This window comes from Esox lucius, chromosome 6, assembly GCF_011004845.1.
Source record: "Esox lucius isolate fEsoLuc1 chromosome 6, fEsoLuc1.pri, whole genome shotgun sequence".
In the NCBI taxonomy this organism is placed as follows: Eukaryota; Metazoa; Chordata; class Actinopteri; order Esociformes; family Esocidae; genus Esox; species Esox lucius.
In genome coordinates, this window is record NC_047574.1 from 15,929,036 (window position 1) to 15,945,220 (window position 16,185).

At 39.1% G+C, this 16,185-nt stretch overlaps 1 protein-coding gene across 1 annotated transcript; it reads left to right on the forward strand.

Annotated features, from left to right (window-relative positions):
- The first annotated feature begins 1,721 nt into the window (after window positions 1–1,721).
- LOC105010545 (coiled-coil domain-containing protein 6) lies at window positions 1,722–15,537 on the forward strand. The gene is made up of 9 exons (XM_010869889.4): window positions 1,722–2,044; window positions 3,736–3,885; window positions 5,509–5,637; window positions 6,152–6,255; window positions 7,465–7,625; window positions 11,246–11,402; window positions 11,595–11,695; window positions 12,793–12,914; window positions 14,502–15,537. Exons 1-9 carry the CDS (start codon window positions 1,790–1,792, stop codon window positions 14,688–14,690), a joined length of 1,368 nt encoding a protein of 455 aa, XP_010868191.1. The 5' UTR covers window positions 1,722–1,789; the 3' UTR covers window positions 14,691–15,537.
- Window positions 15,538–16,185: the final 648 nt, after the last annotated feature.

Sequence of the window (16,185 nt, forward strand, 5' to 3'; positions counted from 1 at the left end):
AACTCCGTCTAGGAGGTGATTTAAAATGTTAAGCCACATACATTTACTCAATGTAAACAGCCTTGCAAGCACACCACAGTCATTTCTGTTAGTGTTCTCTTGTGTTTTTTACAGAATCTGTCAATAACATCTTTGGGAAATGTGGGTGGTTTTCTAGTCCCATATATTACCCTGGGGATCATGCAGTTGCTCTCAATTTTACATAGCTTTCCAACAGTTTGTGTTGCTTTTTACTAAACTTAATAAAATATATTTGTTTGGTATAGAGAAGATATTCATTTATTTGAGTGTCATTAATATGATTTCAGTGTCAACATTATAATTGTTTGATGTTTCTCAATTCTTTTTGACTAAATGTTCCAATTCCAGTAATTTTGTACTTGTTTGTTGCTTTCTTTATGCCTAAATTGCTATGACCTGAATTTGCTATGTGTGATATTTCTGGAGCCCCACAGATAAGATTCAAATGTTTCCTGTAGTAAAGATGGGGAGGTTTCTGCATTATATTTTCAAAAATAATTACATTTTACCTACAGGATTAGATGTCACCTTAGTTAAATTAGTTCAAGTTTTTGACAATGACCATTGACCACAAGTCTGAGAGATATCTGGTTTTAGGTCTAGGACCTTCCTAAAAAGATGTTGCGCATAGTGTGCATTACATCAAAAATGTGTGTATACACTTAGCAGAGAGCCCCAGTTCCTCTGCCTGAGCAGTGTCTCACCACCCCAATTGGGGATTTCCTACAAAAACACCAAACCCTGTGCTTTTGATCACACCAGGAGAGGAATTCTCAAAAAAGCATATTGTGTGGCAGCGAAAGGTCAGGGGAACTCTTGAACATGCAATCCGAAAGACCAGCTCCCTAGTTAAGTGGTCACAATATGTTTCACAGGACCTCAACGAAGAACATGGAGAGATTTCAACACATTACATTTTCTTCAAAGCATCGGCTCCAGCTGAGGTGTATTAAACTGTCTTTTTCAGGTCAGTAATTCACTGGCTATGCAAGGCAACTGTAATGGTAACGGCATATTTTCTAGCATTAAGGCCAGCAATATCCATATTAAATTCTTCTGTGAGTGTGGCACAAAGTTTCTCAAGGCAGTAGATCATTGTTAGTGGTTCCACATGTGTTTGCGCCATCATGGGGACATCACGTATCTGGATGGCAGAGTCCTCAGATGAGCTCTTTTTGCCCTTAGTAGGATTTCTACTGGATAACTGCAGAAGAAAATGCATTTGGTGTGAATGTAGTTAATAATAATAATAATTTTGCAATTTGCTATTGGGAATACATCCAATATGTTTGCTACCACTAGTAGTACATTTAAACCATGTAAAAGTATGTGTATGTGTAAATGTAATTACAAAATCGATTCTGATAATGGGGGTGTGTCTGTTCCAGCACTGTTACTGCACCACACTGCAGTTATATCTGTTCTGCCAGCAAGAATAGGCTGTGACCTCTGCAATTTTCCTTCAAAGAAAAAGTCCAACAGTGAAAACAGTAAATGTAAAATACATAAATTGTCTCAATTCTTAACAGATACAATTTTCACAAACTGAAAATACAACTGAAACAGAAATGCATATTGCATTATCCGGATATATTCGTGGTTTCACTGAGTTATAACTTGCGCTTTAGATTAATTTGACTAAGTCTTATTCTGAAGGATTACTAAAATCCATGACCTGGAAGTAAAGGTAGTGTTGCCTGGTACACAACGGGCGTCCCCTCTTCCCAGATTTCTCCACACAGTCGCACACGCACAAATACACACAGCCATGGCGGACAGTGCAAGCGAGAGCGACACGGACGGAGCTGGGAGTAGCTCGGCTACCCCAATGTCTTCCTCCGCTTCAAATTCGTGCAAGCCGGGAATAGTCATTTCACAGTTTCGGTTGGAGGAGTTAACAAACCGACTAGCCTCACTACAGCAGGAGAACAAAGTTCTTAAAATTGAGCTGGAGACGTTTAAACTCAAGTGCAAGGCGCTGCAGGAGGAGAACAGGGACCTGCGTAAAGCTAGCGTCACCATTGTGAGTAACTGGTGGTTTTTGTTGATTAGCCTAGCTAGCTAGCTAGGTGCAATTACACTCTTAATAAACAGATTATTAGAGACGCAATTAATCATACGAGATGGCTTTTATGTTCCGCTACTAACTTTTGTTATGCATCGGGGTAGTAACAGTAGCGAAATACTGGCACGTCAGTATCTTACTGATCTACAGACAGTACTGTGTCTGTGGCGTTGGAAAGCAGTTGGTTAGCGCATTACACTACCGTAGCGTAACTAGCTAGATGGTTAACCCATTTTGTGTTGGTGTTGGGAACTAATGTTGATGAATTTGGTGTTTATATCAATAAACCGAACGTATCAGGCGGTACAAGAATCAATAGTGAACAAAAAGTTGACATAGTTCTATATTGTTAGTCACACATGTCACCGTTGTCATCAGACAGGATTTTTTTTTTTTAACTCGGACCGTTAGTTAACTAGCCCACTGCTGTGGCTTAGTCACTGAATCCTCCACTTGTTCTGTTGTGCCCAGCACCCTAAGTTAATATGAACTGCTTATTTCGTAATAAATCATTATGGCATAGTTGCACCACACCTACTCTGCCACCACACCCGTTATTGTTTTCATCTTTTATCACCATAAGAGTTAACAGCAAAAAGTGGGGCTTGCTTTAACTCTTTAAAAGTAATTGTGTGCTTGTAAAATTAGTTTTGAATCGCAACGTGTAAAAGGAAAATTGTGTTTTCTTAAGTTCTCATTTAACTTGGGAAACTGTTCAAACTGCAGTTGTTTCAGTTAGGAAAGTTGATGTTGTTCATTATGTAACTTTATAATATAAATGTTTTTTTTTAAATGATGTAGGATAATAACTTGTTACATCTCATTGTCATGTTTCTCATCTTGTCAGGTATATTTTTATCAAACGTTTTTCCCTCACAGCATAATTAATCATTCCAATTAAGAAGTAATCTGGTCATTTACAGTACATAGGGGATTTTGATCTTTCAACCCAAATATCACAAACTTGTCAAATGTAGCTGCCAGGAGGTTACAATGGAACCACAGGCACTTGTAAAAAGTTTCATGATCTGACAGGTTATTGGGGCTTTACATTGGAGATCTGATTTCTTTTTATATTTCTTATCAATTTGAACAGAGAGCTTTTTTGTAAAACCAAATGCCGTGTCTCTTTTGGAACTTTAATATAACATTTTGTAACACTGCAAAAATATTTAGAATTGGCTCATTGTCCAGCAAGTCTTTAGGCTGTACATTGTGGAAAATGTTAGTCTTAACAGACCTCTGGTTTGTGGGTGAGGTTGGGCCAGTTAAGGTAAACGTTGGGACAATTTTGGTTGTGGTGTATATTGGAGTTGGAGCAGCAGAGATCTTGAGTCTTGTTCAATGTGTAGATTTAATACAATATTCCAATATTTTAGAAGTGATCTGGAACACATTCAATCTTGGGTTGAATTGGTGTTTATGTATGTGTGTTTTATTAATATAATTTTAATACCTCAAAATGTATGCTGTTTTTCAATAAAGGAAATATTTTTTTATTTATTATTATTGCAGCCATAGTTCCTGCAGTTCAACCATTTCAACACCAGGGTGGGCTGCCACCCCCTACCGCTCATGACCATGATTGTTTTGCTTTGAAGGCTGCTCTAGTTGGTTCTATCCATTTTTGTTCTGTTTTTTGGCTGTAGCAAGCCAGGGCTGAGCAGGAGGAAGAGTTCATCAGCAACACCCTGTTCAAGAAGATCCAGGCCCTGCAGAAAGAGAAGGAGACCCTTGCTGTCAACTATGAGAAAGAAGAGGAATTTCTCACCAACGAACTTTCCAGAAAACTCATGCAAGTGAGTAACTGCTGGAATCAGAACTGACTCTGAGGCATTTCACTTATTCCAAGTATTTGTCACAATGTTAACCCAAGGTTTTGCTTTTCGGACTGGATTGCTTAAGAACAGTAATAGTTCTTGCCTTGAGGGCTTTATTACCCAACTTCATCATTACTACTTTACTATTGTTTTCAGATAGGATTTGCATTAAGGTCCTCATACATTTTTTTAGGGGGCAATATTTATTTCATTCTTTTGCAAACAGGCTTATTTGTATTTTTTTATTACCAGTATTCAGTTTTTATAGTCATTCCTTTGGGAGGTCTGCCTAATGTGGTTTAAAGCCTAGCAGTCAAGGCATTGGACCTGCAAACAAAAGGTATCTGTTTCTAATCCCCAAGCCAACAAGGTGAAAAACTGTGCCTCTGTCCCTGAGCAAGTCTGTTAACTCTAATTGCTCCCAGGTCAGTGCTGTAAATAAGAATGTCTTCTTAGCATACTTACCTTGTAAAATAACAGTAATAAATAACCTCTAGGGGCTATGGGGTGTGTTTGTCAGGGTAGCTTATACTGGGGAACCGGGACCATGACAACATTCAATATTTAAACTTTTGGATCTATGAGGCCTGTTTACACATGGTAGGTGGGTAGTCTATTTGGCCTTTAGTCGGTTGTTCTGTTCTTTTAATGCTTTTATTTTCTGTTAACTAGCCACAAAATTATGTCTACCTCAGATTTTAACCCTTGCTACTCATGAGAGACCAAGCAAGAAAAACAATTTAGAAAATGGTTCATTTGCCCACTAAATTCTACCAGATGTGATTCTTCTGTAGCCAAAAGGGTAGAAATTATTTGGGATTGTTGGAATCCTTGTTGAAGCATGGATCATTCTGGTTGGCCCAGCTGCAATTGCGAAGCCCTGTGAATTTTTGTTATTTACTGGTACAAGAAGTCTGTATTTGTCATTTCATGGATGAAGTTCATATCTAAAATCACACATGTATTTATATATACGGTGCATTTAGAAAGTATTCAGACCATTTCACTAATTTACTAAATAGATTTTTTCCCTCATCAATCTACTCATAATACCCCAAAATAATAAATCGAAGAGTTTCTTTTAGACATTTCTCAGATATATTAAAATTATTTAAAAAATGAAATCACATTTACATATGTATTCAGATGCTTTGCTATTACACTTGAAATTGAGCTTGTGTGTGTCCGGTCTTCATTGATCATCCTTAATGTTTCTACAATGTGATTGGTATCCACATATAGTAAATTCAATTGATGGGACATGATTTGGAAAATGTCTTCTGTTTCTGTTTTGCAGTGTTTCTTTGTGAAATTTGGCCTGCTTAGTCTATATGTCTGTCAGTTTAGTACATTTGTCCGTTTTCTTTGTTCTCACAATCTATTAGCCACAACCGTTTGGTTGGTTTTTGCAGAAGGTGGTAACTTTGGTTTGTTTTTGCAATATCTAACTGAGTAACCTTTATTAAGGCCAGCAGCCAACAGTTTAGCACTTTATAAAATAGATATATCAGCATGGAAAATAGGTCTATTGACATGGAACTGCACTGCTGTAATGTCTATTTTGACAGTTAAGCTTACATTGATTTCTCCACTTTATCACAGTTACAACATGAAAAGGCTGAGTTGGAGCAGCACTTGGAGCAAGAGCAGGAGTTCCAGGTCAACAAATTGATGAAGAAGATAAAGAAAATGGAGAATGACACTATTTCAAAGCAGCTCACCTTGGAGCAGGTACAGTCACATGAAAATCAGTATTCACTGTTAGCATATACAGTGAACACCGAGACTGTAGCCAAGGCCTACATGAGACGTTTTCGAAATGGGCAACTGGTGTGGTACCTTTGGTGGTATGTTAAGATTCTGGTGTGGTCAGCACCACAGTTGAATGAATTTAGAATCACTGTCCAAATGGTCTGAAAAGAATTTGAAACTGGTGTGACATCCAAAGTTGTCCAAGTTTATTCAGTGGCCATCATTTTGCAAATTAAAGATACATATTGTTAAATTATTAATTTAAGCAGTTAACCTGAATTATCTAACTTTTTTTTTTAATAGTCAATACTGATTTGAAATGTTAGTGTATTGTTAGGCACTGAAGTTTTTCAGACTAAAACGTATTGTTGTTTGGAGCCTATGTTTCAAATAATCTTGAAACTGAAAGATGCAGAACTAGTGTGCATCTTATTTTATAATGAATTATGTTCCTAAGCTGAATGTCTATTTTGTGTGTCGGGCTTCTTTCCAGCTAAGGCGTGAGAAAATTGACCTTGAGAACACATTAGAACAAGAACAAGAGGCTCTTGTCAATAGACTGTGGAAGCGCATGGACAAATTGGAAGCAGAGAAAAGGTAGTCTTTTATTATGTCATAAACATATTATTTAGCCGCAATATGTATCTGGGGAACCTCTGGGTACTGGATGCAGTGAGTGGTTGAAAGGAAACCATGCTGAACCCGGATTAGGTTAAGTGGTGGGGTAGATGTGGGGCTGTTGATAATTAATGTTAATAATTACTTTGATTAATTAGTCGAAGAAATAAATCAATTTCTGTATTAAATGCAGTTGTTATTAGTTGTATTTTTTCAGCTTGCTCAATGCTGTCTTTGCAAACAACTTAACATGGCCATAGTACAAACAAGTAGAAAACATATTCGCAAGCAAGTCGTTTTGCAAAGCTGTGCTATTCTTTAAAAGGTGTTATGTTAAATTGTTCTGATGAATAAGGCCCAAAAAGGAATAAGCAATTCCACCAAATATGTTTCCTTAAAATGGTACACTTCATCATGAGGTATTAATCTTCCTGAATATGTATAATATAGTTAGAAGGAATAGGACAACATGTGACATTCCAGCCAATGTTATACCAGGTTGTTTAGCTAGCCTGTGCTGCTCGACTGTGAACAAACTCCACATGAGAAGTAGCGTTTTGGTGGTGCTACTGCTAACATTTCATTAGTGAACAACATAACAATGCATCTAAGGGATATTTTTCACTTGAACTCCCCACTCATAGAATACAAACTAATATTGAAGTCTGTGATTTACAGTGTGCAACAGCCTTCTTCCTTCAGTATTTTTGTTGTTGCTGCTGTGCCTCATGTAGTTCTAATTAATTGATAATGATATTTGTTGCCAACAGTTTTTCATTATAAACATTATCAATTTGTTTTTGCAGCGCTAGGATTGTGATTAGGGTCTTTCATTACAAAAATAACAACAATATGCTTACCCACTAATGATGATGATAATGCCTAGTACAACATAATGAAAGAACATGTCACAGACCTTGGACATCCAGCCCATCCTTCTTGCCACACTTAATAATTTTTGGAATATTCTCTACTTGTAAACAATATAAAAATAGCCACATTAAATGAAATTCTTCAAAGCCCCATATTTGCATAGTTTTGTTAGTAGCTTGGCATTTCTCTATATAATCCTTAACTGAAACATGCAGATTGTTGAACTCCAACAACTCCAAAATCCAGTAATGTTTCTCAGAGGGATGGGAGTGGAATCACTCCCCGTTGCTTCATTTGATCTCATGTCATCAACAGAATCCTCCAAGAAAAGTTGGACCAGCCCGTGTCTGCTCCTCCCTCACCCAGGGATGTTTCCATGGAGATTGACTCCCCGGAGAACATGATGCGGCATATCCGCTTCCTGAAGAACGAAGTGGAGAGACTGAAGAAGAGCCTCCGTGCCACCGAGCTACAGCGTGAGTGCCAGAGCCCCGCGGTCACCAGGGAACTCATGACATGACCTGGTTTCGTAGAAACATGAACATAGTACTCCTTGACACAAACAGTACTTCTGGCCACAATTTGGAATAGCTTTTATCTTCAAGATGATGTCCACCTGACTTAGCTGTATCTTTTGCAGTCAATCATTTATTTAACTTGTGTCAATTTTTCACTTGTCATTGAATAACAGTGGTGCCCCAGCGTTGCATAATTTGCATAGGAGATAGGTTTTTGATCGTTATAATTTGAGTCTTTCCTTTAGTTCTCATCCTTTAATTTTTGAAACTAATTCAAACTGTCACTCAGACAGAAGGGCAAACAGATTGTTTAATCTCAAAATAACCACAAACTAACCTTTTCCTTTGCTAGTTCCAAGTAGACCACAAGCTTTTTCTCAATTCCTTTGTAATCTATGTGCACATTTTATTGTATTTCTCAATGCCTAGACATGTTCAGCCTGGATGGGTGCTCTGTTTATTTCTTTACCCACCAGAGGTCGCTGTCATACCATCCTATTCTGTCAGTTATTTTCGAGGGCCTAGTGTCTGCTGTATTTGCCTGACCGCGTAAGCACAACCGGCCAAGAAGAGCGAATGTTAAATACCGTAGTGGTTTTAGAAATGGACTTGTGAACTATAGGTCCTGAGTTTGTATCTCCTCGCAGGCGAAGCGAAGTACGCATTATGGATTATAACATATAGACGAAAACTTTGCTGGCTAAAACCGTTAGTATCTACATTATATTAAGCCTGAAATAAAACTGTTTACAGTTATATTGTGACTGTTTCTAGTGGATTTTCGAAGTACGCATCCGTGCATGCGTTTTGGGTCAGGAGAGACAAACACATTTTCTGGCTATACAAATACAGTAGTTACGTTATAGTAAGCTTTAACTAAAACTGTTTACGGTTAAAATGCGACTGTTCCTGGCATGGAGACAGTTTTTGCTCAATTCTTATGATTATTCCTAGGAAGTTAGTAGATACTGGTAAACCTATTACTGGCTAATAAGCTTTTAAAATGCCCAGTGGCAAAAGCAATACAGTTCATAGACGCTATGGTGGAGGTAAACTTAATAAGAAACGTTAGTCAGTTTCACACAATCCTCAATGGAGTCTAGCGACTGCTGAAACATGTAATGCTGTGGCGTAGTCGTTAAAGACAGTGCCTCATGTGGAAGACCTAAGATCAAATCTATTGAGAGCAACAACATTTATTAATTATTTCTGGTAGATTCCACGATTCTCTCGACTTTACAGCTCTGTGGTGTAGTGGTTAACGACACAGCCTTTCACATGGGCGTCCCGGGTTCGAGTCTCGAGATGGCAACACATTCTGTTGTGGGCCGGCTGAACTAGGCTTGCCTGTTTTCTTGTTTTTTGTTACTTTCAGTTGGTGGCAGTTAAGACTTAGGCAACCAAGCGACTAGAGGTCTTAACTAATTAGTTATATTCATTAATCAATCAAGTGCAAAGTAGGAGTAACACTCTGCCTTCCATTTGTCTAAAAATGTGATGGTCTAAAATTCTCCTAGACCAGGTCTGTCGCAATATACTAAACTGATGATCTTTGACAAGGGCCTAATAAAGCTCTCTAATATGAATGAATTGACTTGCAGGTATTTGACAAACTCAGAAAGAAAGATCAGCACAGTGGTCATGTCTGAATACCCATACAGTACTTGTCTTAAAAGTTTTGTAATTTGAAGAATTTAGCCTTTTTTTTTCAGGTTGGAAATGATTTACTTGTTAAATGCTTAATTGCTGTTTCCCTCATGCCAACATAACAGTAATTAGAGAATTAAAGACTGTGGGAGTTTAAATTGTGCTAAGGTAAATACCAACAGCCTGTGCATTATGAATGGCAGCAGTTAAGTGTGTGTGTGACAGTGGATGAGTGCAGTCAGCCTGTTTGTGTTGAGTAAATAGATGTATTTGTGCCTGTTCTTATGGGATCTAATGGTCTGATCCAGACTACATCTGTCCTTTGGTTAGTGGAGGAACACCACCTGGCCTGGGATGTGGGCACCTTGATGATGCTGCCAGCCTTCACCATGAACCACAACAGATAGATGTCATGGATGGGTGGGAGTTTTGGTGCTTATGTACTCTGCTTTGTCTTGAACTTAAAGATACTTTAAGGTCTGTTCATTTGGATTTGGGTGTCATCCCTTCTCTGCTTTCTTGAAGTCAACCATCTTTTCCTTATGTTCTGCTGACAATGAGGGAGAGGTGGTTGTCCTCGCACCACCTTCAGTTGGCTTAACTCCTACTTGTTGACTGACTCACTGATGTTGGTTAAATCGATTGTATTACTCACGTTTTCATAGTTAGTGCGGAGCCATGCTCTTGTGTGTGAGCAGGGAGTAAAGCAAAGGACTTAGGACACACAACAGATTAGGAAAATAAGAGATTAGTAAAGAACTTGGCAGATGGTGAATGTCAAAGTTTCTTTGGTGTTTTTGATATTTGGGATTTGTCTGAAAATGATCAAACAGATCATTGTAGAATTATTTTAATAGAAACATCAGTGAAATTGTTACTTGCTGTTGAGACCACTATGTATTTCATATTAGATATTGACGCCGCATCTTTTTGGATTTAATTGTAACTTTCATCTTGCTGTGATAGTTTCTCTTATCTTATTTGCAAATAGCTGTGATAGTGAAAGTAATGGTAAACTAAACTGTACTTTGCTCCTGTTTTGATTAATGTGACTTTGATGTATTTTCAGTATATACATACAGTAACATGCGCTTACACTGCATGTTATCTTGACATTTACTGCTGTACTGTACTGAGTTTACTTGGCTAATAAAGTTTTATCCCAGTTTCTCTTACATTAACTTTTAGTCATATAACGTTCAAGAAAACAACAAAGTTGCACATTGCTCTTGCAACCGTTGTGAAATGTCTGCCGCTCGGCTTTAATCATATCATTTTGTTCTACTAAACACCATTTCCATTGTTATAATAATGGATTTCCTTAGCTGTCTGGTTCATATGTTTTACAGTTGTCTTGAACCTACCAAAGTAATGTTTTTGGGGGTGCAATATTGCACTTACATTTTTCTTTTTAACTAAACATTATTTTCTAAATAGTATGCAAGTCTCGCAAAATAATATAGCCTATGATTATAACAGTGCATATTAACTAAGTAGGAGCTTTTAGACAAGGCCACGGTTTTAATCAGGTATTGGCCACCAAGCCAGAACTGCTTTATTGCACCAGATTCTGTTTAAAGTGCTTTTGGAGGATGCAGTACAACTCTTCAATGATAATTGTCGTCATTGGGTGTTTGTTCAATTCAGTTGGGAAACACTTTTGGTGGTGCTGCCCCAGCATCAACTTTAGTGTTCTTCCAGGTGTTCACCTCATTTCAAAATCTCTGTGACCTCTTCTAGCCATATTAGCTGACATTTTGGCCTTTTGGCTACACTCAGCGTTTTCATGAATGTCCCTGTGTGTAATGGGACGTCAATGTTGGTTCCAAGCCTGTGGGGAAGCACCTGCTTTCAATATACCCATTGTCCCGATGTGTTTTCTTTATTTTGTTTATTCTGTTTTTAATGAATCTTTGTCTGGCCCCTCCTAGACACAGAAAAGCGGGCCCAGTACATTGAGGAGGAACGGCACATGCGTGAGGAGAACATTCGCCTGCAGAGGAAGCTGCAGAGAGAGATGGAGCGCCGTGAGGCCCTGTGTAGGCAGCTGTCTGAGAGCGAGTCTAGTCTGGAGATGGATGATGAGAGGTAGATATGAAACCACAAACCGTTAATACTTGTTTTCCCTGGGGCTTCAGGGTAGCTAAGGGGTTTTAGCATCTGACTAGTAATGCCAGTACTTCCGGAAACTTGTTTCAATTGGCAATGATTACTTACATTTTTTTGGGAGGTGTTTCAGGACAGGTTAGTTTACTAAACAGTGGTGTTTTCCCTCCTCAGGTACTTCAATGAGATGTCGGCTCAAGGTCTGCGAGCGCGGACCGTGTCCAGTCCCATACCATACACTCCTTCCCCCAGCTCCAGCCGTCCCATATCTCCTGGTATGTACAGTACCAAAAGACCATGGCCCAGGTCTAACACATCATAAAATTATTTTATTAATATAGTTTATAGTGAAGGCAGACAAAGATCTGTGTCCATAAAGATCACCCTTGACTTTTGATTTTCGTTTCATTAATTATTAAGTTCAGTTTTATCTTGCTCTGTGTCAGGAACTCGTCATCCCAATTTAATAGATCTTTACTGATAATTGGCAAATTTTATGGTCACTCTGGTCCCTGTCCCATCTAGGTTACATAGGCTGTACTTGTTTTGGACATCTGATAAATCTGTCAAAACAATAAATATATTTTGACTTGTTAATGTATGGACTATGCATCCTTTGGAATGTAATTTCATGTGATAACCCACGCATAGCATTTACTGATTTATTAGTATATTGTGGGTTTGTTGTAAAACCCGCTCGAATGGGCCAGGTTAATAATAACAAAAAGAATGACAACAGTAGCCCCAAAAGTAGCTTACTTCATACTGTCATTAGAGGAATATTTCCTGCTGTTTGAAAATGCATGGGACTACCAGAAGTCCTGATTTCCAACCCAAGAATAGGACACTTGACCAAAACCTAAGAGAGAATGTGTTTGTGTGGAGAAAGGGGTATGCATGCTCTTGCGTGGGGAGAGAAGTGTGTGTGGCTGCATGTGGTGGGTGTCTGTATGGAGACAGTGGAGAGAAAGAAGTGCTTTCGTACTGATCAACATCTCCAGCAAATTCTATGTCTTTGTGTCAAATGCCCGAATGTTGGTGGATTTCCTGAAATTGGTGATGCTTATGGCACCACCATGAGCTCAATCCATTCCTAACTTCTAGTTTCTGATATTGTCCATCTGTGTTGAGGCAGAAGCGCAAGTCTACATTAGAATGGTTGAAGCACAATAACAGAGTTAAAGCATTACTAAATGTGGCGCTTTGAGGGATCAATAACTACAGGATGTTTTTTTGTATTAGTCAATGCTGCTGAAATTGTTTAGTCACGGTCCATTTAATCAAATAATAGGTTTTGGTTGACGATTTTGATAACGGCACCAAAAATATGCAAATGTATTGAAGTATTTTAATAGTTTTGACTTTCCTCCAGGTCTTTCGTACGGCAGCCACACTGTTGGTTTCACTCCCCCGGCCACCCTGTCCAGAGCAGCCATCTCCCACTATAACACCCCGGCCCTGCATGTCCACGGAGGCCCCTCCCACTCTGTAGCGGTGAGTCGGCTTCGCTTCTGCTAGATCACAGATTGGCACCTGAACCAGTTTGGTCTGATGCAGTTCACTTTAGTGCTGTATTGTATGGAACATTTAGATTTAGCTTTGACTCAGATTTTTCGCATGAGAGTGTTTGCCAACCATGACATTGCTTGTGAAGTTTAATCATAGAACTCTGTGCACAGTGACTACTTCTGACAATTTGCAGTAAACGGTTTTCCATAATAAGTGTCATAGACAGGTGACATAACTGGAGATACTGAACAGACATGCCTATTTAGGGCGCAGTTGTCATCTGCATTTGTACCCCTATGTTGCTTTGTGAGGAGTTTTTAGAAGTGTAAAACACCCACCACTGTCAAATATGACATAATCCACGATCAAACGGGACAAATCTCTGCTTTATAAAGTGCATGTGCATGTCCAAACTTTTGACTGTTCCTGTATGTGTTCAAAGACCTTACCACTCTCCTATCTAAACAGGAGTCCTCTCTCCAAAAGCCTAATTGGCCACATTTGTTTACACCTGTCCACATGGCACAGAGGGGGAGCCGCATTCTGAGTTACACAACTAAAAGACATTCAGGTTTCAATTAAAGGGGCAGTGTGTTGAATCCTGGTTCTAAACATTAACATGACTTATCTCCACCAAAAATGTCTTGAGTTAAAGGAAAAGGTAACTCTAAAGTTCATTGGAATAATTTGAATGTGACTAGTAGTATTGAGAATGTTAGTGTTGTAATTATTCCCCCAGAATATCAGTTAATCTAGTGGATAATTCAGACCAGATTCACACTAAGAAATGTCCTCAAATGAACATTGTGATGGAAGATTGGAGGTGTAATATTCAATAATGTTTTATTAGAGGTGTAATGTTTTTCATCATGTTCTGTCAGTAACTGTATCGTTTCCATAACACTTTTATTGAGGAAGTTTTCAGCATAACTATTTCAGCAGCTCAGGAGATTTTAAGTTGTTACTATTGGATTTAATAGTTGTCTTCTGTATTTAAAACAATTTTTTGCCATTTTCCGTGTGCTGAGGCCCCAGAGGGCCACAGTTAATGTGATAATCTGAAGTACCCAAAAGACCACTAGATGTCATCTGAATCATTGATGTACAGGTGGGCCACAGGATTAGCCCAATCTCACCCATCGCTATGACCTGTGTCTCCTGTTCCACAGCTGTAATTACCACCGGCTTTAGGAAATTCCATTACGTCTCAACATTCTCTGTAGAAGGAAGCCATTCAATTTAACTTTGGGGACAGGCTAAGTAACATTGATTCCCTGTGTCTGGCTGGCTGCTCAAGAGTTCAACCTTCTCCCATTAGGCACTAGGACCACCCAGAGGTTGAAGTGGGTTTCATGTTTGACAGTGATCAGAGACTCTGACATAATGCTCCTCTGTTAAATGAGCACTCTTATTTCTATATTTTTTTTGCTCCATGGTAACCCTGACTGTGCTCAAGTTGGGTAACGGTATTTGCCTCTGAAGTGCATCGAAAAAGTTTCTTAAGTTTCCAGTACAAGCTTTTTATTTTGTATTTACTGATTGTTTTTCATCTATCTTGTCTCTTTGAACCAGAGGCCCTCCCCGAGAAGGAGCACCAGCCCCGACAAATTCAAACGTCCGACACCACCGCCTTCCCCCAACACACACACAGGGGCACAGCCTCTGCACGCGCTCCCTCCGCCGGCCCAGCCGACACTCCAGATCATGTCCTCTCCAGCAGCTATCTCGCAGCATACAGCCCATCCCTCCTCCCAGCCTTAACGTGTCCTATGCCACGCTATGCTACTTTCACAACCAGGGAAACCCCACAGAGCAAGTTTCTATGAGCCCGCAGAAAACCTGAAGCAACCTGAGGGCCTTCCAGGAGGAGCTGACTGACTTTAACAGCGCTTATGGGAATTGTAGGCCGTCTGTCCACCTTGTCATGTACATGTATGTTTTTGCTTGGAACTGTCCACAATTGGAATTGTTATTGTGGTGCAGATGACCAACACAGTAATGAGTAATAAGGCCTTGTGGTGGTGGTGTTGGGGCCGGGTGTGTTGGATCCCTTCCATGTCTACTATAACACATTCCAACTGCAGTAACGTGCTCCCCAACCCTTTGCTCAAAAGCAACTGAAGCAATTCTGCCACTGCAAGAATCGCCAAAGCCAGTTGGACGACAACCCAAATATAGGGCGTAGATGGTCAGAGGGAGCTAGCACAAATGTGTGTTTTGAGAAGAGAAAAATGTATACCACGCTGCTCGTCAAAAAAAAAAAAAGTTGGAGGGAAACTGGTACAAACCAACAGTGAGTGGACGCTGGTACGTAATATAACAGTGGACACTGATATGTAAAACTACAGATAAATGTTGCCTTTTGAGGTGTTGAAATGTAATCTGAGGTGTAACGATAGGTGTAGTCATGTACTCTTGTCTCTCTTGCTCTTGCTCACTCTTAGCTCTATCTCTGGTGTAGTTCTAAAAGCTTTGATCATCCGTATGGGTAGTCCTCATCAGAAAAAACATAGTGCTCTGTACACACTAAATAAACAGATGTGTCATTCTAAATGAATGGTACTGTTGAACAACATTTCTATGTATGATTAAAATCTCTTTATGATAATTGTAGTGTTTGTGTTGAGCTTTACAATATGTGCCATCTCTAACAGTTGGTCATGTTTTTATTGTTTCTGTTGGGAGATTATCTTGTGTGATTGAATTCGTGATAGTGTACATAATGTATCCATTTTTGTTCTGATTTATTTTAAAACCCACTTTGAATACTTATACCCATGGGTATTGAAACATGCACTATTCTGTAAAATGCGTTCCAGTCACTTGTTTGTGGCATAACCCCAAGCTAAGGTTCACAAGTGTTACATAAGGTGAACTTCTGACGCTAATAAAGTAATTGACTGGAAATGAGTTGTCCGAAGGGTTGCACGCACGTGCAGAATGGAAAGAGATCCTTTTAATTTAGCTGATCATGTTCGGATTGGTGCCAGATGAGATTTTTAGAAACACACCCTAATAATTCAGGGTTTTCTTGGTAGCTCAAAAAAGGCAGAGTAAATGGGAAATTCTTCCCTTCTGTTCAGTAAAAAAATATTCCATCCTAATGGAAGCTACAGTGGATATTGGAAGTATTCACTCTTAAACGGTTTTTACAAGTGAAGTTTGTAAGGGAATAAATTCAAAATGGCAAAGAATCCACAATCCCGGTGTAGCTGGAATGTGGCCTTTTTTCTGAGATATGCACCCAAGTTATTTA

Excerpts from the sequence above, each read along its gene's own strand:
- LOC105010545 (XM_010869889.4), top strand. The coding sequence starts at position 1,790 with ATGGCGGACAGTGCAAGCGAGAGCGACACGGACGGAGCTGGGAGTAGC. Across the intron at positions 7,626-11,245 it reads CCGTGCCACCGAGCTACAGC|ACACAGAAAAGCGGGCCCAG; the intron begins GTGAGTGCCAGA and ends GGCCCCTCCTAG. Across the intron at positions 11,403-11,594 it reads CTGGAGATGGATGATGAGAG|GTACTTCAATGAGATGTCGG; the intron begins GTAGATATGAAA and ends TTCCCTCCTCAG.